This window comes from Polyergus mexicanus, unplaced genomic scaffold (genome assembly GCF_030449975.1).
Source record: "Polyergus mexicanus isolate NDT 795.1 unplaced genomic scaffold, iyPolMexi1.0 SCAF_2, whole genome shotgun sequence".
NCBI classification, from domain to species: Eukaryota; Metazoa; Arthropoda; class Insecta; order Hymenoptera; family Formicidae; genus Polyergus; species Polyergus mexicanus.
Window position 1 is genome coordinate 2117034 of NW_027223322.1, and position 26972 is coordinate 2144005.

The following is a 26972-nucleotide window of genomic DNA, read 5'->3' on the forward strand; positions in this document are numbered from 1 at the left end:
ATATGTAACGCGAATACAAACCTAAGCACGTCGGTGGTGTATTGTGAGTCCAACGGATGAGCAGTGGGTGCGCTTTGTTGCTGAAGTAAATCGTCGCTGTTTTGTTGTATCGCGGGACTGTGCAGATGTAACGCGTTTTTCAAAAATACCGGACAGACATTTTCAAGGTGAGGACAAGCTGCCCAGAACCATGGTGGCATTCGTCCCGTTGGCGCAGTCGATACTAGATAGCCAAGAGCGAGAGGTTGTTGCAAGAGAGTGCCAACTTCTTCTGTTTGTTCAGCTATCGCTATCTACAGATTACCAGTTTGCATATTATTTTACATCGACATAGCAATAGCAGATTTAATCGAAAAGAAAATAATCTTTAACAACTTATTGGGTTTTTGATTTAATTATTGATTCTTGTATATTTTTTAAAATTTTTATCTGGGTACTAACATATATGAAAGAAATTATGGATAATAACATAAAAGTGCAATTATTAATATTTTAATACATTAAAATTGTTCAAAACATAAAATAAACATTATTAATTATATGAATTTAAAATACGAAGATTAATAATAAACTTTTAAAAAAATTTTATACGTTAATTTATATTATATTTATCCACATTGTTATCTAGATTCTATAAAGGATAAGATTTAAAATTTGGAAAATTTAAAAGATTTGAAAAAAACGTAACATTTTTATTCTGAAAATGTATCACTGCATAAATGGTGAAAGAACTGATAATCTAGATATCTAGAATATAAAAATTGATAGATTTATAATTTTATTGTTCAGATCATATATCCCAAAATTCAAATTTTAAAATTTGATATTACGAGAAACGCTTAGATTAGAAATGGACAGTCTTGTTCTTTTTTTAACACTATAGTGATTCGTATTATAAAGACTTTTTCTCTTAGACTTACTCTTGGCGTATTACTGCACGGAAAGGGGCTACCAGGACCATCATGATTGCCTAAGCCCGATCCACCACCATCCCCTCCGTGCGGTGATCCTTCGGGACGATGCGGACTTCCGTTCGGGCTTTGTCCACCGCCTGCACCCGGTTCAGGCCATACATTGAATATATCGTTAAAATCTCCCATCCCTTCCATACCTTCTGGCATATCATCATTTAGAGCGGAGAACAATTCGTCATCTCCTAATTCGGGTACGTTATGTTGCTCTTGAAATGCTGTCTGCGATGACTGAAGCAATACATGAAATTTTCCAATTTTTAACATATCTCTTTTTGTAATTAAGTTTTAAATTACAATTTTATCTAAAGTTTATTAAAAATTAATTGATAAATGATTTTATCACTTATTTGGTTTTTTATAACTTGGTTTTCAAAAAGTCATCCATTTTCAAAATCGCTTTGATATTTTTATAAAAGAAATATCAATTTAATATTAGCCAAAAATTTTAGTTAGTTAAAAAAAATATTCTTAACGAGAACATTTTATAAGAGAGTAAACTGTGTGGACATATATAATTGAACTTCTTTACCTGGGTGGTAGCTGATGTAGGAAAAACAAGTATATGAGTACACGTAACATCCTGTGGTGTGGATAATTGGCAGTTTACAGAGGCTTGACTGAATCTCTCATCGGGAGTGAATTGATCAGCCATTAATCTGAGAGTGGAGTCCGGTTCGAGCGAAACTAAGCATGCGCTGAGCACACAAGGTGCTGCTGAAGGATACAAGAGACTACATTGTCCACATATTTCTTTCAAATGCTTTGAGGCTTTCAAAAGTGCTTTTCTAGAAAGTAACCAACTCCATCCCTTTAGTTCACCATGTCCAATACGTCCTACTCGACCTACGACCAATCTCCATGGTTGTACCTGAGATAAGAAAAATATATTATAAATATAATATACAGTATTTATAAAATAAATAATAAAAGAAAAATAATAAAATAATAAAAGAATTTTTATATTTTAACAAATATAAAAATGTGTCGGTGAGGAGCGAAATTACAATTTTACACGCGTGCGTACAATGGCGAGAATACCTTGTACATATTATCATTCGTATATTTGGAATAAAAGAAATAGAAATAGATATAATAGTATATATGTATATATATTTTCTGAGCTACACTTTTATTTATCCGTTTTTGTTGCCTATTGTGTTATATATATTCTGTTAGTCTTGAATTTATTTTTTATTGTTAGAAATAGATAGCTAAGCATTTGGGTATTATTAACTTTAATAGTATTATAAATTGTTTTTTACTTACACCCTGGGACATTACGCTTAATATAAAGTCCATGAGTTTTTGAAGGCCGATACGCCTAGCTGAAGCTCGCTTTCTTCTCTTCCTATTGGGTATGTCAATATTTATGGTAGCGGTCTCGAAAATTTCACCCCTGTCGTCGGTCGCAGCTGCCAATAGCCAAGATTGATCCTCGCTCAAACAATAACTGAGATAGAGCACCGCGCACTCCTCGGGCCTCGCCATGCCGAATGATTCGGGAGCTTCACTCTTTGCCCGCAGCGGTGCCAACACGAAAGCCGGTGCATAGAGCCGGTAAGATGCCTTGTTCCGTTCCTGATGTATAATTACAAGAATATTATTAACTGACTGAAAACGATTTATATATCGTGGATCTTTAATTTGATGCTATCTTATCGCAGCGCATGAACAGAATACGAATTATTCTCAACTATATCATGACAAATGATAGAGTAATAAAACTTACGTCTTTACTCTTGAGAAAGAGATCTGCAGCGGCGGCAGTACCGAAACCGGTGAGACTTTTTACTGTAGAATTATGGTTCAACAATCGACGCCCTTGCAGGAAGACGTTCAATGCCAAGGCTCGCATTTCATCTTGAATCTTTCGCCTCTCTCGAGCTCGTCCTAATTCCATTATGCTTTCCAAGGATATTATCTGAAAAGCAAATTGATCGCAGTTGCATAAGTAAATTAGCAATGCACAATGTTGCATTCTAAAAAAGACCTAGCCAAAAAATGATAAATTTTTGTTTATACTTTCAGAAAAGACTCAATTTCTTTAAGCCAATAATTAAGTTATTAGATAAATTATTGAAACATTCAAAATAAAAAGAATCTTAATTATATTCTTAAAATGTTATATATAAATGTGTATCTTTAAAATACAATTTATAAACAGAATCTTGACTCTCTTTTCCAAGTACGTCTTAAAACTTCACAATGTATACCACCACAGTGTTTAAGTCATTGATTCCTCATCATTAAGATTCTGCATTTGACTATCGATTGTTACCTGAACATGAATATTTGATCTCATATTCTCAGGCATGCTATTGATTGCGGATGAATAAGCTCTGAGTAAAGCTAAAATAGCGAGTCGTCGTCGATCGGGATCCTCGGTGCCGCCTAAAGAGAATGGTTCGACAAAATAGACAACAATAGCCGGAGGCTCGATTTCCTCCTCGTCTGGGCCCGTAGTTGTAGTAATCGGCGTGTTGATGCTTGTAGTTTGTGAAGTCGGTGTTGTATTACCGGTTGTATTAATAGCGGTTTGATTTGTCACTGTGCTCGTTGAGGAAGGAGTTTCACTTCGCGGATTCTCTCCTTCTGCAAGTGACAAAAAGAGATCTTGTTAATATCGCTCAACTTATCTCGTCAAAATACGATCTAACGATAAAACGTACCAACAGACTCGGGTTTGGTCGTTAATACATCGGGTGTAGCTGGCATAGTATCGGAAACAGGAATAGTAGATTGCTGTTGCTGTTTGTTGGACGATTGCGAATCACCAGGATCTAACAAACTACGGTCTTGTATAACCTGTGTCAGATATGGGGCTAACCGATGATTACATACTTGAGCATACAGCCTCAACAATTCGCCTATTTGATTCTCTCCCAAAAACTTGAACCACTCATCTATTGGTTGCTTTGCGAGTTTCTGCACAGTCGATTTGCCGACGCGTAGGATTCCATCGCGTAGTTGTTTCGAAATTGGCGTGTGCCTTCCTAATCGGCAAATCTGTAATGAATTAAAAAATTTTAATATCTTATTACAGATGAGATTAAGCAAAAGATTGAACAAAAACATCATTTAAAGCAGATAAAAATAAATACAACTTGGATATTCATCAAGATGAATTTGTCACATTGCTGTTTGAGTATTAAATCAAGATTATTTATACAAGATAATTAATATACTTGTATATATGTATATATGTACACATTTACCTCATATGTGCAGGACAGTTCTCGGAAGAACGACTTGACTCTACTGACAATACAATCGCTATCGGGTGCAACGACTACATAGGCGATATCTCTGGGCCCGGCAAATGGCTCCAATGATAGTTTTTCCCAGAAACAGATCGCGTAGGGCGACAATGACAGCCAATCGCGATCGTATCCAACGACTAGAGCGGGTATTGGTTGCGGCTCGCAGCGATCATCGGTGCCGCGCCCGGCTAAACGATGAAACTGCCGCCACGTGAGTGGTCCGGCAACGGTGTACGGTGCCTCCCACATACGGGTGGTACATTTCTTCTGTACCGCATCCTGGAGCAGTGGCTGTAGCGACCTCATCATCCGCACAATGTCGCCGCTACATTGGGGACCACGCGCTCTGAGGAACACCCATCGGTGCACACCGTTTACGCGCACGACTCTCTCGTTGTGCGCGCCATCAAGTTTGCCCTGATCAAGCGCCGCAACGCAAACCTCGTTACCATCATTGAATTCTAGGGTGTTGACAGTTGGCGTAAGCGTCGGGTAGCTTTTTGTGGTGGCACATATCCTAGCCGCTCGATACAGACTGCTGGCCGAGCTTTGAACAATCAGGCATTGCTCGCGTAATAATTCGAGAACATTGGGCGATATTATGTCGAGACCATCCGGAGTTGCTTTCGCGCCAGGACACGCCGCTGCGGCGAGTGAGCTCTTCTTTTTCTCCGCCGGATCTTCGGCGACACCTGTGATCTCCATTTCGTCCTCGTAGAACAAGCCTGCCCGGTGCGCGAGACGGCGATTCACCACGGCGCTAAAACCGCAACTGCATCTAATCGGATCATCGTCCTGGAAAAGTGCAGAGCCCGCCCACGAATTGCTGAGATAAACACCCGCGTCGGCGCCTTTGATATTGCCCACTACCTTGGGTCCAGCATTGCAAACGCACAGGCTGCAACTATCGAAATTGTGATCGCGGAAGATATTGAGTGCCGTGTCGCCTAAGAGAATATTCACTATAAGAGAATTAGATTCGGGCGCACGAGCGGGTCCCGGTGTATCTGCCTCGATGCTGTTGAGATTTTTGTTAAGATACGAGGAAGTAGTAGAGGTAGCCGGGCTTGGTTGGTCGTACGGCGGCGGCGGCGGCCTACCAGGCAGGGTGGCCGAGCGGTAAGGTGGCGCTGGACTTGAAGGACAAGGCTGCTGCTGCTGCTGCTGTTGTTGTTGCTGCTGCTGTTGCTGTTGATGCTGTTGTTGTTGTTGTTGTTGCTGCTGCTGTACGGGTCCGGATCTGGTTGGTGGAAGAGATTTGTCCGCCTGATTAGTGGAAGCAGGATTGCACTGCCAGGAAGGTCTGTACACGCAGTGCGATGGCAGTGTGATGGATGGCAGAGATTGGCTAGGCAGATTCGTAAGGGGTGCGTACTTGGAAGAACCGACCATTTTGCAGATAGCTGCCGGTTTGAACACGTATGACCAATCATCGATCGGCTCCTCCTGTGGAGAGCCCATGTTAGGATAAATGTCGGGTAAGTGTCTGAGCGGACGCGTGGGCATTAGAAGTTCAGTCTGGTCTATGAGGGGATCGCTCAACTGGCAAGGCGATGCGACCGGATTATGCTCTAAAGAAGGTGGAGTAGGAAACATCTTGGAAAGCTCCTCTGGTCGTAGAACTGTAACTCCTCGATTGTTATTCTTGTTCGTACCATCTATTCTCGTTTCCTCATGCAATCCACCGGATTTATTCGAACCGGGCGGCGTTTGTATTTGTAGTTGATTCAAATTCTGTAACCATTAAATACACTTTATTCACCATCTGCTATATCTTGCAAACATATGATATTATACAGCCAACTTTCCATTTTTGGTTGTCGTTATAACATCAAATTACATTAATTTAACTATTTATAATAGTGTAAGTAGGTGCAAATTTACCGTTTCGTCACTGGAAGTATCAGCGTCAGAATTGTCAAATATTTGATCTAAATCTTTGTAGGATGGCTGAAGACCCTCGCTGGTAAAGAGAGATCCTGGTTTAGACGGATCATCCCTCTGTCGTCTGAGACCATCGACATTTGTGCCATTTTCTTCACCCGTCGCATCAAATTCGTATGGATCGGTTCTTCTACCAATACATTCAGCCTGACATTGCAAAATATAATATTTGTTAATATAATACAAATGTTTGTTTTAATATTTTCTAGCATTTTAAAGCATAGTAGAGAAAAATAGAGTAAAGCAGATTACTATTAGATACGTTTGAATATGTTCGGTTTGACCTAATTTTGTCTTTTATATAATATCACTTACAACTACGATAGGTTCTTGTTTAATTTCCAGCTTAGGTACTTGAGATTGGAGCGTTTGAGAGTTCATCGGTGGGTATAGAATGTTGCTGCGGTTGATCGGGGGACCAGTGGTGCTCGTGGCCTTGAAACGCTTCACGGGATGATTCAGCCATGCCTCCTGAAGCGAGTAATCGTACAGCCAAGACAAGGGTTGCTCGTCATCTAAGAGAGCGCCTTCATATTCCCTGGACGCCAAGACCGGTCGTTTCAGTATCGGCCCGGGAACCGATGGACTGTGCACCTGATTGTTGCACGCGGAAGAAATGGACTTGGGCCCTTGCGATGGGGTCAGAGGTGGGGCAGTGTTTGTGTGACTGGGTGGTGGTTGCGGACTGAGAGTCGGCATCGTGGGTTCCGCGGGTGGAACTGACGCCGGCTCAGAGTGCGGAGTCAGGAGGGGTGACGGTGCCGGAGAACCTGGTGAGCCAACTGACGGTACCGGTAGACAATCTCCTCCTGTTGGTGGTCCACGCGAATACGAAGGAGGACCGCCCGGTGGTGTACTAGGTGCTTCCGTTCTACTTAGTACCGACCTGTTCGATTTTTAAACAGATTGAATACATATAAATATGTTTCATGACTCTAATCTTATAATCGCAAAAACGAAATTAGTACTCATGTTGTATGAATGAGAGAAAGTACTAAAAGCGGCATATAATAAGCGAAGATAATTAAGGAAGACTAAAATGACATACCAGAGAGTTGTTAGCATTTCTCGGAAAGAGAGAATTAAATTATCCAAAATCTTTTAAATTTGTTTTAAATTTAAATATATAAATTATGGTTATGATATGTATCTGTTATCAATAGATCGTGATTGCTTTAAAATTACTACTTTAAGTTATTTCTTAAGTTAGTTATTAAAAATTTCTATTAATTTTTCTTTAATATATAATTTTTTTGACGATTTTACAGCATAATATAATGATAAATCGTTTAACAAGAAGTATATTCTGTACCTGTTGAAATTCAAGATGTGCATGAGTATGGATGGAAGCTTGTTACAGATATATGTTACAGATGGATCAAAAATCAAAACGTAAAGTGAGATAAATGCTAGAAATACTTTAGGCATAATAGTCACATGCAAAGCAAACTCTATTTGCTATATGTGTATTATATGTATAATATAGCAAAATAATTAACTAAATAAAAGAGAAATATATGTTGGAATGCACTATCAATCATATGTAAAGCTTAGATAACATCTGTTACTGAATCATGCACATGGAAATACTTAGATCGATAAATTACATGTGAAAATTCGTTAACACGTGAAAGTTTTGTTCCTTGTTTTAGCTTCTTAGAAAAATAGTACATAAATAATAAGTTTATATAAATAATTTATTAAAGAAATACGTGCTTTGTATAAATTTGCTATATATCTATTCCTTAACATGTAAAATACATATCTGTACTTATTAAATATATACATCTCATTAGAGTATACGTAAAAAATTGATATAGCCTTTTACCATAGAATTCATGACATTAATATAATATTACGAGATCCCATTTACCCAGCAAAAAAGTTTTAAATACTTGGTGAGATAAGATTTGCACAATTTTATCGTCTCAAGTGTAAAAATATTAGTCTGCCATTCACCTTTCTTAACGCGTGATACGATTGCTATTAAGACGCATGCTTTAAATCTTTGCAGAACAGTGATTGATAAAATCTGATTAATGCGTTATATCGTGCATCGGGTCGAGTTATTTGGACGAATTTATATGATGGTACTGTCGAAAGCAATGAATCTGCGTGTGAAGTTATGGGAAATCATTATGATCATATATAAAATTGGCGTTATTGCAGTGACTAACATAAGAGAAGAAATGACAAAGATGATCCTTTCTCTCTTTCTCTTTGTATCTCGGGACCCACAGAAATTACCCACCTGGGGGCATTAGCAGGGACAGAGGGACAAGCGTCCCACTGAGTGGTAGAGCGTCGGTGAAACGGTATGACCCTCCGTCCACCTTTATCTACCCTCTCCCTCTGAACCTGAGACGAGGCCAGGCTCTTCCAACCCCCGGGGGTCGTATACCTGCAACCGATGTATTTAACATCTTGTTTCTTTTTGTGAACAATATCTCTTCTATCATTTCATTTTATAGAGTCCTGAAGCAACAATTATCAATTTCGTAAAGTAGCATATATGTATAAGAGAGATTACCCTCTCTAAACTGATAATTTCAGTATAAAGTGAAAAAAGATTTCTCGAAACAAATATTTAGTGAAAGTTTCAGAGGTAAGTTAGGAGATAAGAGATAAGTGATATGACTTATATTTCTTACTTCTAATACATTGTTCTTGTTTTTTGAAGATGTGCAATTGATGCTCTTTCGATTCTTTAAACATAGTCAAACAATCACTAGTTAAAATGGAAAAATTGTTAACTAGGGATATATTTTTATACTGTGGCATTTTAAATTAGTTTCTCCTCTAACATATAAAAAAATATGTATGTGACGATTAAAAATTACACCTCATTTTTCATTTAAACATTTTCTACTTCAGAGCTCTTTAGCTTGGTTGAAATCAAATGGATATCTTAATAACTTTTAATCCTAAACAATAAATTTTTTTATAGAACTCAAATGCAACGTATAATAATATCGTAGTACTTTTTTATCTTGTTATTATGTGACAAATATATTATTTGTGTCTCTCTTTTACTCCAATATTATAAATAAGAAATTTCATAGACTCATGTGTATGCGCATGTGTGTATAGCTTTATAATAATAAATGCATTAACAAGCTGATCACTAAGAATAATTGCATTTGAGTCATCTTCAAAGACTAAATTTCCATGCATACATTACAACAGCCATCACACACTACTATCTGGTCTATAACGATTTGGATATTCTACATTTCTATACTCTGTGCTATAACATGCAAACAGAAACCAATATAATGGCAATTATTACTATTACTCAACTAACACAATATATGTAAAAATTGAATGTTTACTATTGTGTTCAATATATTATAAAAAAAATCATAATTGGCTTTGGATTACATTGCGATTGTATACAAATAATTAAAACAATCTAATATATTATAATATAATTATCTTATCAACTTGTACATAGTAAACAAGTAATTTTTACGATGTATATAATCGAAATCTAAGTAATAGGAATCTAAAGATAGTGTCTTTCGCACGATGTATCAAAATTAAAAATGAGGCTTACTTCGAACATGAACAGGAAGATTTTTGCGTCGGTTCCACAAACGTCCAGGTTTCAGATTCCATGGAAGATTCTGTTTTGGAAGCGGACACTGGCGAACTCAAAGTACATTCTGCCCACACGCGTTCCGGCAATTCGGTAGCTGCGCTCAGTTCTTGTTGCGTTAAGAGGGGTCGTTCGCAAGCGACGGGACTACTCGGTGGTGAGAGAGGTGTTTCGGGTGACATATCATCCATATCCGTAACCAGGACGTAACAAGAAGGATAACGCATGCGCACGCCACCGACGAGAACCTCCACGAAGGGCGGAAGCCCGGTCTCCGGGTTACTGCTGGTACTGATCGGATAGAAATGTTTCCATTCTTCGAGAAGTTGACTATCCATACGGCTCACTTGACCCGTCAATGTGCCCGCCAATCCGTAAGGGGCTAGGATCACTGTGGAACAAAAATAAGAAGAAACGTTTAATACGCCGATGATAAATTAACAATTTAATTATGCCAACACTACGATTGTGGATCTTTCCTTTTGCGTAACAAACTTACCCTTGACACCGGATTGAGAAGTTTGGGTACGTTGTAGACATGTCTTTGTAAGATGTCGCACCGCAGGATGCTGCCTAACGTCCACACTTGCACACACAGTACTTTCTCCGTGGACAAAGAATGCAAATGAGAACGACAGGTGGCTGCTGCAAAAGTAATCAACGCATATAAAGATTTCAATGGATTTCAGAATTTTTCTGTACTCGCCGTCATACGCATATCAAGCGATAAAGCAATATTCGGGACCTATGTGTCCTATCTAGATATTCGTGACTGTTGTTTAAATATCAGAAATATATATTTTTCTATCGATAATTTATATCGTTATTTTTATTTTACGTTAAATCTTTTTCGCGTATTAAACACTTATAAAATTATTAGACACAATTCTGAGTTATGACGCATGAAGATCTACATAAGAATTATACGTTCTATGTCACAAATGTACCTGGTTTCACGTATCAAGGTATATAGGAATATAAAATATACTTCTCTACTCTTATATCAAAGTATATGTATATTTCCGACATAAAAGCAAAATATTATTTCTTAACATTTGTTGAAAACAAATATATAAAAATGTTATTGTTAAGCAAACATACCTGCTGCAACGGTGTTTCTCGTAGCCATTATAAGGTTGCACAAACCACTTTCCTAAACGAACGAAGTCACGGGATAGCAAACACCGTTCGATCAAGTTATGCAGAGCCTTGAAAAGAAGTGACCGGCATTCGTACGACAATCCGCTTTCCCAAGAACCCTGTTCACTTTCTGTAACGACAATAAATGACAAGATTATAAAAAAGAACGATTTAGTTATAACGTTGCTCTTTGAGCTTATGTACAATGAACAATGTAAAGAAATTAGAATATTCTAATGCGCGCTTTGTACGGACGATCGATTTCTACAAAAATACACAGAAATAACAGTTATACGCTGTTGCTGCTGTTCTAATTAAGCGGGGAAAAACGGGATGTCTCCTTTCAACGCTGTAAACATATATTTCCGCGCGACTACATATTTAATTATCACAGAGAGAGAGAGTCTTTATACGATAAAGCAAATAAAATCCGGTCCGGTTAATATATGTCCAACGATCGCGGCACGCGCGCATCCAAATGATGGCGAAATTTAGTGTGAAAGTAATGCGCGATTCGCGTATAAAATCACAGCGAATCGCGTCGACCGACCGGTGAGCGTTTCGCGGAAGGCAGAGGAGAAGTTGACCGAGAAAACTGAAAAATTCTAGAATCCCGAGTCTCGCTCGTATTAGCTTTCCCCTGATTTTATTCTCACGCAAACGCTTCGAAACGCAAAGAGATACGGCTTCGCGAGTTTATGCCTCTTTGTTAACGATATGTTTCGTTATATTGTTCCACTAGAAATAAAAGGTCTATCTCTCTCGGAAGATACACGCGTATTTTTCCTAAACTATAACGATATATAGAAATAATTCAATGCATGAACGCAAAGTTGTTTAATGTGAGAAATTTCCAGGATCGTAGTATGACTTGGCTGATGGTCTTTTATAATCACGCGCGTTGCGCGGCAACGCGTTCCTCTACCGCGTATCGTACCATTGAGAATCACTGGGTAGGACAGAACACGTGTTCCATCGATCGATATGACCGGAGCCTGAGGGAGTTGCATCTCTCATGGACCACTAGCCACAGTAGCCGCCGCGTTGCACAGCTTCCCAAAATCCGAACATTCATCGAACAAACATCCTTATCGCGCGTGACGATAGAATATATTATTCTTAAAAATAAAACGCAATTTTTTTTTCTCTCTACCGAGAGATTATCAGCTTCGTGTAATTTTCGCGTAATTTTCCGATATCTATTCTGATATATGAATTTATTGCGTGCAAAATAAAGAAAACGATGCGGTTACGTTTTTTTAACGAATTCTATATTCTTTCGATAGCATTATAAATTAATAATATCCTCCACTCGCGAAAGAAAAAGATCGTTGTTCGATAAGAGCGAAGAGACGCGTACACGATGGGCGACAGCTTACTTCAAACTTGTACGAACCATTACGAACCGATCAGTGCTTTGATTCTACGACAGCGAGCCGTCGATCTTATCATGATGCTATACGTTTTTAATCTTAACGGTTCGGCCGGTTAGTCGTCGTTTCGCAATTGGTGCACTCCGGCGCAGCGCGCGGCGCGATGCACACAACACGGTGTATCTATACGTTGCGCGCTGCAAGTTGCGAGTTGCAGACAAGTGCATGGTTCAGCGACCCCGTGTCGAGAAACGCCGCCGGGTCTCTGGTCTCTGGTCCGGCGCGGCTCGAACATTGGTCCGTTGCACGACGTTGCACCGCTGTAACGCAACCTTTTCATGCAAAAGCACGGTGGGAAGAAGTCATCGTCGATTAGAACGCTAGAATACTCGAGTGATAAGAACTAGAGCACAATAAGAGTCACAGCGTACGTAAAAAAAAAAAAAATTTTTTTTTCAAGCAGTAAACGAATTGACAGCATTGAGCGATTCTATTATTCTTGAGAATGTTGGATTGCGATTGATCAATTTGTTTATCGTTTCATTTGTTAAATCTCCGATTAATCCGTACGCTTATTGCTTAAGTTTTTTTCGCATATTTATCGGCTTTAAATTACACAGACATTTTTAACGTACGTCATTCGGCTCCGATTTTTCATCTCTGAAAACGACATAAATATATTGCTTTTACGGCACGAAAAAAATTTACATAATATGGAAATAATATATTCACACGAAATAACTTTAAACAATTGAACTTTGAACATTTACGTTATGTTTGTAACAGCAGCTCGTGTGTTGCACGTGCGTAATAAAAATGAATCGTTTGACGGCCAAAAAAAAAAAAAAAAGAAAAAACCCACTTCAGTTGCGAGTGATAATTTTATGTATGATTCATTCGAGGTAGCGCGTTTATATACGCCGATGATTATCGCGGTAATCTAAGAACTAACTAACGCGAATTTCACTTTTAATCGTGTTCTGTTTTTCCGCAGCTTTGACGCTATTGTTTCCGATATCGATGAAAAAACATATTTCATATCAAGAGCCCATCAAGAGCGCGTTTGCAAATCTGCCAATGCAATGTCGTGTCTCTTACGTGTCGAAACTTCCTCTTGGAAAGTACGTAATAAAAGTTAGCTTAGTCACGGTTTCCTTGCTGGCGTTAGGTAAAGCACCGTACATACAACGGCGTATAAACACCGCGTAATTGCTGCTTCCAAGTCCTACGTAGACGATATACCGTATATAGTGCACCTCAATTATTATGAATGTAGATTATCAAGAGGTTGCCTCCCTCATCAACGATTCAATCGTTTTCATGTGCTTTTAATCGACTCTATCGATTCTATTCCTAAAATCTGTTGCTTCAATGCCGAGAATAACCTGCTTGTACTAAGAATAATATATGATAAAAATTTAAAGAATGCTCTGGAATATATAAATAAATTATTATAAAATAAAATAAATAAAAAAAAACAAGTTCGAAAAAAAATAAATTACCGTGCGTGTAATCTAGCGAGGTGGTCTTAAGCTATCCCTAGGCTCCACTTCCGGGGACGAAGCTCTCGGTGTTGGCAAGACACGTTTCCGGGCAAGGCGGAGATATATTATACTCACCGCAAGCGATGAGCTCCGGTGATACCAGGCCGGAGAGATCGGGTTCCTCGCCGTACCAGAAGATCCAGAGCTCCTTGGCGGCGGTGAGGGAGAGCGGTGGGGGCGCGGGCGAGGGCGCGATGCCCAGGTCGAAGATGCCAGCCCCGGGCGCCGAAGCGGCGTTGGCAGCAGCAGCCGGGCCGGCAGTGGCCGACGTGGCTGCCACTCGTCGCCACACGCACAGAATGTCACCAGCTAAACATCGCGAGAAACTCGACAACACCGGATCCTCGAGAGGAGTGCCACCGAATCCACCTGCCACTTCGCCCCATACGAGCTTTCTCCATTTGATACCGCAGAGGGATGTCTGAAAGATAAGAAGCAACATTAGCGATTTCGTCTATAAAAATCTCGAATGCGTAAATGGAATTATATTCAGACACACTTGTATACACGTATATCTATTTATATTATATTATATTAATAATATATTTATTAATAATAACGAAAAAGGAGTGACATATCAAACGATAAATCGCTTGTACAGAACCGTTTTTCTTTAATGGTTTGTTGATTTAAAAGCCCCATTCTCTGTTCATCCATTCTATTGCTACTTATAATTCGCAAGATCTAATTTTCTAGATTTCTCGTACAATCGATCCGATTTATGGAAAATATCAATAGAAATGTGAATGTAAAGAATATCTATGATCGAACAAAAGATAACATTGACCGTGACCAATTGCTGACTTTAGAATGCGAACGAAGATGTTAAATCGCAAGGTAATAAATTATCCTTTGAACGCGGCAAAACGTGCATTACCCAGTAAAATACACGTATGTAGCGGCTCTTGATCGTCGAGAAAGCAACATCGGGTCGGTCCTTGACCTTACGGCAGTGTTTCTATTTGTCACGCGATGTGACAAGTCGTTAATTTATTCAAACATATTATCACATATACATATAGCAGTATCGCGCGCGATGGTCTCGGCAAATAATTAGGCATGCGCAGGGGCTAATTGCTCGATTGATTAATCCATTTCAAACTGTACCACCTAAGATCCATTATCTGTCCACGCATTTCGAGTCTATATTAAACGCGACTTGACCTTATAAAATATTCAATATCCCGATTGACATTAAATCACTCGATTTTAATCGATGCGTTTATAGCAAAAATAGAAACGTTCTAGCAAAACACAAAATATCTTGCAAAGTTATACATTATAGGCAAAATTGTTTTAAAATTCAGATAACGTATGACTGCTTCAACAATTTTCTCTCCGACATAGATTTATATTTCGAGATGACCATTCAACTTTTCTCCCTACGCATTATTCGTTGAAGTTTTCTTTCGAAAATCAATTTTTTCCTACGTATACATTTATTGATATTTTCATTTCTATTTCAGCTATATACTTCGAAAAGAGATCAAAGTTAATTAAAATATTGGTATATAAAGTTACCGATACTTGAAATAATTGCCATTCTATATTCACGCATTCAGGCTCTCTCACTTCTCTTCACTTTACGATTCAACATCAGAGAGAGAGAGAGAGAGAGAGAAGGAAGCCCTCGTTTACTTTCTCTATTGATTATTCGTAATATAATATAATGAGAAACATACACAGCTGTCGGCAACACCGAGATTTTTTTCGTACTAAAAATAACATGCGTGCACAAAATCGATCGCAACATATAAGGTCAAAGCCGCGATCCCGATTCGCTCGTATTTATCGCGTTGCATTGACGGAAAATCGTCTTATCTCCGTTAACAAGAGACAGAGAGAGACGGAGGGAGGGAGGGAGAGAGAGAGAGGGGGGAGTCCATTCACCCCGATTTGGTATCTTCATCGTACCTGATTCGCGGGCTTTCCGCCGTTGTCCCTTGAGATTAGGTCTCGTCGCGCGGTCAACGGCGAATCATAGACGCGCGTCCATAGGAGTCGATCGTACGCACGCGTGCGCGACACATTTCGCGCCTTGTTCCGAGATGCGCGCGCGTAAACTCTGATTGATGACAAAGGCGACAACGAACATTTCATAAACACGCACGCTTATCGACGAGTGTCCGCGAGAGAGCAGCGTAATGAATATGTACGTCGCTCTCTCTCCCTCTTCCATTTTCATTCGTATAAAAATTTTGTCAATTAAAGCGCCAGTAAATATTCCGATAGCGCGGCGAATCTTCGAGTATATTAATTCATCTTATTGCAATTTTGATATGTATATTATGTGTAATATGTATATATATATATATATATATATATATATATATATATATATATATAATACAATAATACAAAAATTTCAAGCAGAGTCTCTTTACTCTCTTTTATGGTAATCATCCATATGTACATTCTGGAAAAGGATGGTGGATATTGTGCGACGCCATTGCCGATGCACTCGAAGGCTCGGATCACTTTGAAGAGACACGAACGCGCGCACGCGCGTACAGTCGCGGAGTGGGCGCGCGCCGGCGGTCCAATCGGTGCCAGGCGTCTTGTTACGTCAAAGAACCAGCTGACATAATCAGAACGATTCAAATGTGTATACAGCCACGGCACAGGCAGGTAATAAGATCTCGGTGGTATCTTCGGGTATCGTAATGCGAGCGTTAACATCGAAAGAATTTGACATTGCAAGAGTACACAGATTTGAATAAAATAAGATATATCTTCATAAAGAATATCTTCACGCGATGCTTCTTTATAAAATGATTACTTTTACGATCAAAGTACGACCATTTAAAGTTTGTTTATATTAGAGATCTCTTGCAGTTTTCTCGCATTATTTTTTTTTTTCCCCCAGAAAAGTACGATAATAGCTTTATAAAATAATATTTGTCGATTATTTGATGATGAAATAAAGAGAGGATGTCACAGCGTTCTCTGCATTGACCCGGTCATATATTTTCGTTATAGTAGCGGACGTGTTAAGTTTCGTCGAAACGTGATGATAGGATCGATAGGAATTTCCTCCGAAAATCGAGGGCATCGCCTTTGGAGACGATGGCGCTTGTCAGTGACCGAGCTAGGATAGGTTCGTCCAAAGATTCTCGCGTTATTTCTTCGTATCCAACGTCTCCAACGAGACAGCAACGTATAAAAAAAATGTAGCATCAAAGCTATCTTTTCGTGTTGCAATTTAGATTTTTTTACGAGCGCCGAATTATCGATAACCGGCGTAATCGACGTAATCGCGTTCATCGACGTAAAGCGATCGCTTCATCGCGAGAAGACAAGAATCTCGGACGATCGCGCGGGTTACCACTCGTTGTCTCCTCGTGATGAGAGAAAAGCATCTCTTTCTCGAGAGTGCGTGGTACGTGGCGGCCGAGTCTCGTGGAGGCGTAACGATCGGTCGATACGCTCCGCGCCTTCCGCGGAGAGGACGAGCACAGCATATCGCACATCGTCGGAAGGTAGGGACATCGCCCGCGTAGTGGCGCCTGTTACACACCGATGCGTATGCATGTGTAAATATATATGTGTGTGTGTGTGTCCCACCATGGTACGGTGGCGAGACAAAATATTCGCGCACCGACCGCTCCGACGAGAGAGAGAGAGAGAGAGAGAGAGAGAGAGAGAGAGAGAGAGAGAGAGAATACCGAAGGCGCCCGCCGTAACGCTACGGGGCTGTCAAGCCCGCTGATCAATACAAGCAAGGCGACGTGCAAGGCCGCCCGCGTGGACTCGCGCGTTCGACTCGACTCGGGGAACCCCCATATCCCCTCGAACCATCCGTCCACGCGCGCCATTGTGTGTCTCTCTCTCTCTCTCTTTCTCTGCTCCTCTCTACCTTCGAACAGCCTCCTCTTCCTCTTCCTCCTCCTCCTCCTTCTCCTTCTGTGCTCTCCTCTGCTCTTTCCTCCGTTCCCCTATACCCTTTTCTCGTGCGTCCACGGGAAGATACAACAGATATCAACATGTCGCGCGACCCCCCCGTTCTAGACGCGACTGTATCGTGACAATTTAGTAGTTCAGGGGATATACGTTTCAATGGTCACATATGATAAGCATTAAATTTTGAATGTGTAAACAACAATCTCTTAAATATGAAATATTTGTAAATTCTATATATCGCGAGTATATCGTATATATTTGTATCGTGAAGTCTGTACCGTACAAAATAAAATTATATTGTTATTCTTTAAAAAGGTTTGTATTAAAATATTTATTAATAAAAAGAAAACCGTGTCATTATTAATACGAAAGATAATAGTTTCTAAATGTTGCAAAGATGATCGTACGTAATTTATGCATATAACGTGGTAATTTGTATGCGCGGTATCAATCACATAGAAACCGTAATTTCGCCCGAGCGGAAAATTAACAGGTATCATTATCGGCAATGATAAAGCACGGAGCGAAGAGAAACGTAAACGCGCAATACGGTAAGACGCGCGCAGGGTTGGAGTCTCGCGATTAAAATATCTCTCGATATGACATATCATCGATGTGGGGTATCCCGCATTCTATTTTTATTGCGCTGCAACGTATTTACGGTACTCGGGGAGCATTCCTCCGTATGCTATAGGTTCCCATTTCTGTTACTGCCCTCCTTACGCCCGCCGCCGTTAAAGCCGCACGAACATTACGTCGCGTGCGTGTGCGTAACGAAGCAGAATTCTCCTCGCGAGCCGCTCGCTCGAAAGTAGATTCGCGGATTCTCGCTACACAACCGCCTTAGCGAGCCTGCCTACCACGGTAGATTCCTGTGCACAACTTGACGTTCTGTTTCTATACAGGGTGTCTCGTGACGACGTCGTATGCCTTTCGTCTAGAAAGTCTTTGAATTTTTTGGACTCGATTTTCTCTCAACAAAAAACTTTAGCTAATTGAAACTCTCCTCGTCATATATCGACGTCCAATATATATCTTTCTCGAGTTAAATTTCTATTCTGCGCCGAAGTATAGATTGGAATATCCCGATACCAACGTAGGACGCGCGGCAATAAAAGAATGCTGCGTTAACATTGAAAATGTGTTGGATGTTACCTGCGTGCGAAGCGCCAGAGATGCTCGACGCTTCGATCCAATCAACCTCTGAGATCTAACGTTCTAACAATAAAGGTTCATTTACACTTATCCGTATGTTCTGTATCTGTACCGTGCACGTCCGTGCACGGACTATATTCGATCCCATATGATTAAATGACGATATAGATACGGAATAATATAAATACTTTCATGCATGAAACGGATAAGACCTCATTGTAAATAGACTTTAAGATGACGAAGTGAATTTCCACGAGGCAAAGATTCTTTTATCGCCTATGCAAACGTATCGGCTCGCGCTTCTTTTTATTGCCGGATCCGCGAAGCTTTATACAACATAACTCGTCTAATTCTTCCAGGAAAGAGCTTGTCGGAGGGAAAATTGAAAATCGGCTATCACTGTTAAGGGAAAAAAAAAAAAAAAATGGCAAAGAACGAATCTCGAGTTCTCACTTTCAAGTTATCCCATTGTACGAAAGATTAGATAAATTGTATCGAGTTTTCGAAGAGATAATTTTACGAGCGAGACGATGCGATGACATTTCCAAAGTACGATGACGCGATTATTTAAGTACAGTGAAGCGTAACGATTACTCGACGATATAAACGGACCAGTCGCTTACTGATAGATGTAAAACCGAGTTAATAAAGTTCGGAACGAACGGGGAGAGGTTAAATAGCCGATCATCTGTTCGACCGGGAGAAAGCAGATCGTCGATGCTGTAATAATGGATCTCGTTATAGTCGCGTCCGATACAATGGTTCGAGATTTTAAAAATTTTTTCGTCATCGTGAATTTTATAAATACTTTATTCTTCCCTTTTCAATTACTGAATTTTCAGGAAAGTAATCGCAAGTTTAGTCTCTCTCTCTCTCTCTCTTATATGTATACAAAAATATAAATGAAATATACGATTTCTATAAAATTATTTTCGAATATATTATTACGAGCGTAGAATTGAAAAAGTTATAAGGAAATATATATTTTTTAAGATGCACGTTCATACTTTCGATAGAGCTGCGTATTCTCCATACGCGGTCATTGTAAATTTCCATTCTATATGAGTAAACTGGTTAAGGCTAACTCGAAATTCACTCCGTTTATCCCGTAAAACCGCAGAGTATTCGCCGCAAGAGGCAACGCATTATGCATCGTGCGTCATTAGTAATGTCAGATTTTATTCCATACTGTTCTTTCGTGTACGAGCACCGCTATACGAAAGATGCTTGAATTACCTCACCTTGAAGATCAGGCTGTTAACCGCAGCTTTCTTTTCGAAAAGGAGACACACATCCTCCGCGAGGACTTCTAAAAACGCAATCGTATGCAAAATTCCTTTCGCTACGAAAGAATGAGATATCTATAATTAACGACGAGACGTGGGCGAAACGTATATTCGAATGTACGGTAATAGTCGTAATGCAATAGTCTTGCTTAGATTTCGCTATTTCGCGATACATAGCAGCAATCTAACGTTTGTGTTTAATATTTAAAGTGTGTATCATTAATATTTATTATATCAATTATATCAACTACATTTGGAAACACTATATTCACTACATTCGCATAAAATGCATGCATATGTATGTGACTGCGTAATGAACATATCGATAACATATATGCATTTATAGCTTGCTAATAGACTTATTTACAAACTGTTTACGAAATTAGTATGGTAAAATTGTTAAAACGCGATGCAACGCGAGTGATTTGCACAATGCTAAAAAGTTTTGTAATTTACAGAGCGTTTCTTCAAGATTTGCAACAAATTTTCTCGTTGAAAAGCGTTCTTGCACGTGTAAATTTTATATCGTTGATTGCACATTCTGAGACATTGACACAAAAATCAAAGGAAAGTTCAATGTAAATCTCATTAGAAACATTAACGCGTTTATATATCCAAACATTAAATTGATCGGATAGATTTTTAAAAGAGTTGCGCTTAGTGAAGGACACCCTGTATACCGTTCGCTTCCTAATCGGTCGCGATATCCTCGCGCGCGTTCTATTTTTATGCCGCAGGCATATTTCGAAGGAAGGAGCAAGGATGCAGCAGGAGAAGAAGCAGCACAGAGACGAAGAAGTTTCGAACCTGAGACGAGCAGCAACCAACCAATTCTGGCCGTCGTTGTCTCAGCGGGGAGAATCGGCCAAGGGGGCGCCGAAGAGAGGGCTTCCCCGCGCGTCGTGTGTCTCCTCCCTATCCCCCCCTCCCCGCGTCCCTCAACAATCGTGGCTTAGATAGTTTAAAATTCGCCTCGACAATCGCCTTTGTGCCCAGAGCTGCGCAGCACCTCGGTCGACTTCCATCGGGCCCCGCCGGTGTATTTTCCTCGGAAACCGTACGCATAGTAACGGAATCGCCGTCTTTTATCTCGAGGCGGATCGCCATCTCTTTTTCTCGGATTCCTCCTCTTTCTCTCTCGGATTCATAGATTCGCGCAATTGCTCGATATTTTTCACCCTAAGATTTCCGTCTCTCTTTCCTCTCTCATTATTTATTTTTGAAACGTTTAAATTATTGTCAAGGAGAAAAATTGACCTAAATTCGCGTCGACCTACGAGCGAACGAATAAATAATTGTGATATCAATAATTTTTACAATGTCGGGAGATTGTCGACAAGTACGAAATACGAGTAATATCGTTGTACGCGACATATATCAAAATACGCGATAACGACAGGACTCGGTCCGATTTGAGCGATTAATTCATTGACGTTTCGATAACCTAATACAATGATCGGACAACAATCGGCGAGTCAGCGTGCGGTATTGTACATATATAAAGAGCCTTTTTAAAATATATCTTTATGTAAGTGTGTATTGGAAACGAGAAGATGATAGAGCATTTCTAAATATGGCAATGTCAATACGGCAAGTCACTTATGAATAAAAGCAACGTATATCCGGATATCCGGATATGAGACAGATGAATGGCTGCAAACGATCGCGTTTTGCAATCTTTATCGCAAAGGGTGACCGAACAAATTATACAACTGTTCAATTTTTGAGACAAAGATAAGCGATGAATAAAAGTTATCTAAACATATCTCACAATTTTGTACATTTCTCAAAGATATCGTTTTATTTGAGATTAATATCATTATTATTAATGAAATATTATCAATTAAATATTTTCTCTTATTTTGTGCTGTGTTTGCCATCAGTAAAGAAAACAATATATATATATATATATTTTTTTTTAATGACAAAAGTACGAAGAAAACGAAACACGTAAAGGCAAAGCGAAACTCAACTCGAGGTTTCGAGGCTCTTCTATAGTTGTAACTCGCGTCCTCGCAAGAGTCGGTGCAAGGCTTTCACCTAGACTGGGCGGGGGACCCCCCCCCCCTTCTCTCCCCTCCCCCGCGCCGATCCGCGGCTTCCCCTACTGTCTCTCTCTCCTACCGGAGAGCACCAGTTTCAGCATAATCTAGCCGACTGACTTCGTCGGTGCCGCGTGCTTGACGTACCTACGCCTGGCGAACGCGGGGAGTCACTGGAACGCTACGACGTGGCTGCGTAAGAGTTGCCCAGCGGTTCCCAAACCGGCGCGAAAAACGCGACACGAAATATACAGGGTGATCTTTTATTAGCGAAACGGAAAACGAATAATACCATGTAAGAGAAAATAATAATAATAGAAACGTGTAAAGAAAAATTTTTCTGCACGACAATTTGCTTTTGAGAAACTCTCGGATTTTTGAAAATTAATTGCGTTCTTCCTCTGCTATCAGCTTGCAATAACTTCCAATGATACATTATGCGCGTGTGCGAATTACACAATAGATCGATAAATTTATTTCAACAAATGAATCAAAAAATGAATAAAATATTAGATGCAAATTGAAGTGGATAACGGAACACTTTGGGCAAGAATCCGTGTCTTTCTCTTTGACGCAAAATTTCTCCTTGAAAAACTTTTCTTTGCGTCATCGAGATAAAACTCGTCAAACTCGAAGATAAAAATACAAATAAAATTAAATTTGTGATTATCTTAAATTTAGATGTTATTTGTTAATAATGCCACTGTTTCTCTAAGACCGATTTATCTGATAAATTAAAAATTTTTTTAATAAAAAAATTTTGAGGAAGATATTTGATATTTCGAATTGTAAAAAATTGAGAGAGAGAGAGAGAGAGAAATACAACCATGTATTGCATATGTATTCATGGATATTAATTTACTGATCGATAATATAAAACACGTCTCATTTAAATAATGGAATATACAGTATATATACGGTTTGAAATTTTCAGAATGCTCTCCTTTCTCTGTCACTTGATATTATCTGCTATTGAATAAAGAAGTCAATGAAACTGGTTGATTTCTACTATAGCAGAAAATGTAATCGCAACACAATTGCCGCTGGGAGTTGCTGCGAGTTGAAGCAGAAAAAGATGAGAAAGATGAATAAATCGACTCTCCATGTATGCAACCATTAAATTGCATCTTTCGTGCCGACGACGCTACCTTGTGTTATCGCAAAAAGCGACCGCAGCTATGTCAAGGATGTCGATTGGGCCAAAAGGAGCTTCAACGATGAGAAATTTCACTTTGGTTAATCGACCGGTGAAGCGTTCCGCTAAATAACTACGCAATTGCGTTTTTATTTTCTTTTCAATGAAACGCGCTAAATCGAATCCACGTTTTATCAATGCCTCAACGTCGCGTATGACGGAACCGGCGAAAATTCTTGGTAAATTACGCTAATCGGCCGTGTTATTATCTGCCGTATGCGTTATTAGCCCGACGCTGAATTAATTCGATCGAGTCGCGCGATATTGACCCGCGTTTCTCGTCAATCAGCGTCGCTGTCTCATAAAATTGAGTACCACTGTGTGAGAGTATTATTCTTACGTGCCATACCGCTCGAGTTTTACTCGCGAATACACGAGACCGTCAGGCACAAAAACCGCCGCGAGCGGTTTCTTGGTAACTCTTCCCTGTCGGTGCGGTGCTCGTAAGTTGTGTGTACATCAACGGCGTTACACGTCGTCTTAATTAAGACCAATGGATCGTTACATGTCTCGCGTTGTCGAGCGCGACCTGAACCTGGGACAATTTTGACGTTTGCGCGAGCATTATTCGAAAGGGAAGATAATATTTTTCGCGCCCTTAAATTATTTGTATATTTTACGAAAGAAAGAATTTCAAGTAATTGAGAGCCGATAAACTCAATATCTGATCTTTTTCAACCGTCCCCGATAAAAATACAAACATTTCATCGCGCTCACTACGTGCTTCCATTATTTATATTCGTTAGAAATTGCATACACGAGAGTAAAAAAAATATTTTGATATTATTTTATCTACTTTAAAGATTTGAAGAAATAGAAGTTTATATTGTGCAAATAAAATTAATTGTGGTAATTAAATGCAATATTTATGTGTATGTGTGTGTGTGTGTGTGCAGAATGCAAACGTTTGCTTTCCATTTTTCATCGAATGCTAACAAGTTTTAAACAAATTATCGACAAATTATGTTCGAATACTCAGAAGTGTGACTTTACGCAAATAGATTTCTGATATTTGTGTAAATATAAATATTAATTAGACGAGCGATATAATCGATCGCGCATACATTCCGGGAACTATTCGCGTGAATAAATTTGCTCGAAAAAATTACCGGCGTGAATTCATTATCAGTAAAAGACGATTGCAAAGATACGATTATATATAATATTTCATGTTAAACCAAATAAATGTATAAATATATATATATATATACATACGATTGTTAAAGTGACAATTTATCCGTTTTTAGCGAAACGCTTTTCTCTTTATAAGCATAATTAATTATTCGGGTCATTACTTGCGACTGGCATCTAATTAAATCGTATTAACTTCTGGTATATATTCGCGCTGTTATAAAGAAAATAACAGGGATGTCATTAACCATTGTGATCAAACGGCTTTGATAGATTTTGCGCGGAGCACTTATATATTATCGCGTTTAATCGAATGAAACTATATGAACTATATCGGTTGCCTTGTACCGAGGGAGTGCCGAATTAGCTCGCGGCGTGGTTTTCATAAAGCTCCGAAAAAAAGCTCACCGTTTTGTCGGAATTCGATGAAACGTGTGCTGTTTAAAATAATTCCAGCCGTCTTTCTGCATTAAATTAACAGTTCTTTGTAAAATTTTATATCACAGACGCCAAACACGCGAACGGAGAATAAACTATAAGAGAATAAATTATAGCTTTTAAAAAAATGTGTTTATCTGAAAGACGAGAGAAAGAAAAATCGTCATTTTTATTCAATGTCATTAATTTCGGCCTATACGCCGAAATGTGCAGTAAACGTCAACTGTCAGTAAATAAGAGGACATGTTATTCGCACGATTAGGGGGAAAAAAAAACCTGATTTCTTCAACGCAGTGATTTCGCTTGATAAATGCTCTTAACTGGCGATAAATGACGCATTTTAACGGACTGCAATCCGTGCGAAAAAAATTGGACGAGCATGCATCTCGTACAGTGCAATCTCTCGATCAAGTATCCAGATTATGAAATATATCGCAAATGCATTTTTTGGGGGATAAATGTTTTTGCCCGAAACCGATAAAAAGTTTCAGAATACCGAAAAAAAAAAGGAAAAAAAGTTCATAAATTAATTGCAGTTTAATTACCGATTTTCAATTTTTTATTCAATATAATATATTAGCTTACGCGTAATGTTATCTATTCTTTGCGATTTGTCTTCAGATTACCGGTAAAATTATGCTAATCCTAATCAAGAAATATCGCGCCGTTATATTGAAGGTTTATTGTTAATATCCTGTGGATATTGTAGATATTTAAAATTTTTGCCCTTCTTTTCTTGCTTTTTATTTTTTATTCTTCTAGTTTCTTCTATCTAGTTTCTTTAAATATTTTTATACATGTAAATATTCTCCTAGTTTCTTTAAATATTTTTATACATACAAATATTTTAAAATTCTTTATAATATTTATATAATTAATTCTATATTACTTTCTGTATATTGTCGTTTTTAAAATTTTCTTTGTAATATAATCTGTATTTACAAAATTTTGTGTAAAGATGTTTCCAACCAATGTCAAATTTATCTAAATATCTCCGTTCACTGTTTTGTAAATTAATATATATATATATATATATTCATGTTCTTTATATCAATTGCTATATAATATATAAATTTGCACAAACTGCAGGAAAAATAAATGATCGAAATGAATGTGAAAAGAGTTTTTCACATTCATTTTACCTTTAGACCTATTGTTTAAATCTACTCTTCGATTCATATATATCTCTCTTTTTGTAGACTTTTGTTATTTTTGTAAAATCCTCGAGACACTGTATTACCATGTATAAAACTTATTGAAATACATGAACAAGATTCCGTTTCTCTATCTCGTGTATCACAATGTAACCATAACACCTTGAAGCTTCGAAAGAGGGAAGGCGCGTCATCCGTTCGCAGTGACGTTTAACCGTACTCTGTGGGAACGCGAGAGATGCAACGAGCGGCAGAAAAGTGCGTCCGCCTCGTCGCCGTTAGCCTGTGTCGAGAATGCGTGCGTACCTGTATACGTGTGTGCCGGAACGCACGAGTGTGTGCGCGCGCGCGCGCGCGTAGAGTGGAACGGAACGCGAGAAACAGAGAAGATGAGAATGTTGTGGCCAAGAGAGCCTCTTTCTTTCGTACAGGCAGGTAGATACATACATAGACCCGTGTAACGAATCGCCATACGACACGCTTCTTCGAGGAAATCATTTCGCGTTTCTCGGGGGAAGGGAAAAAAAAAAAAAAAATCCGGCGAACGAGACTTCGGCGAAACCTCGCGCCATCGAGAAACAAACACATCGCCCGAGAGACGCTGCTTTTCTCATTCTACGGACGGCCGGCGCGACGCTGCACGCTGTTTCCTTCGCGACAAGTCGCAGAGGCGAAAGGAATGTTACGCGACAGACACAATATCGCGCCGTCGCCGCTGCCGTCTCCGATCTCCTCCGTCTCTTCTTCATCCCGCTCTCGCAAAAAGAGTACACGAGAGGCGGGAACGTTTCGGAGCGACTGGATGAATTTTCTCTAGGAATTTCTGCGACTTTATACG

General features: G+C 39.2%; 1 protein-coding gene across 2 annotated transcripts in view; it reads right to left on the bottom strand.

Annotated features, from left to right (window-relative positions):
- The window catches only part of Skd (mediator complex subunit skuld), a 30165-nt gene that overhangs the window by 1448 nt on the left and 1745 nt on the right, over positions 1-26972 (bottom strand). Inside the window, exons 2-16 of one of the 2 annotated variants that reach the window (XM_070314785.1) lie at positions 13909-14254; positions 10878-11046; positions 10276-10421; positions 9735-10167; positions 8430-8579; positions 6494-7064; positions 6119-6325; positions 4190-5968; positions 3644-3980; positions 3253-3566; positions 2704-2895; positions 2241-2552; positions 1504-1842; positions 921-1202; positions 22-293 (exon numbers count right to left, since the gene is read on the bottom strand). In XM_070314785.1, the coding sequence (XP_070170886.1) occupies positions 22-293; positions 921-1202; positions 1504-1842; positions 2241-2552; positions 2704-2895; positions 3253-3566; positions 3644-3980; positions 4190-5968; positions 6119-6325; positions 6494-7064; positions 8430-8579; positions 9735-10167; positions 10276-10421; positions 10878-11046; positions 13909-14254 (5849 nt within the window). The remainder of the gene's footprint in view (positions 1-21; positions 294-920; positions 1203-1503; positions 1843-2240; positions 2553-2703; positions 2896-3252; positions 3567-3643; positions 3981-4189; positions 5969-6118; positions 6326-6493; positions 7065-8429; positions 8580-9734; positions 10168-10275; positions 10422-10877; positions 11047-13908; positions 14255-26972) is intronic. The other variant, XM_070314787.1, reaches the window with a different exon arrangement.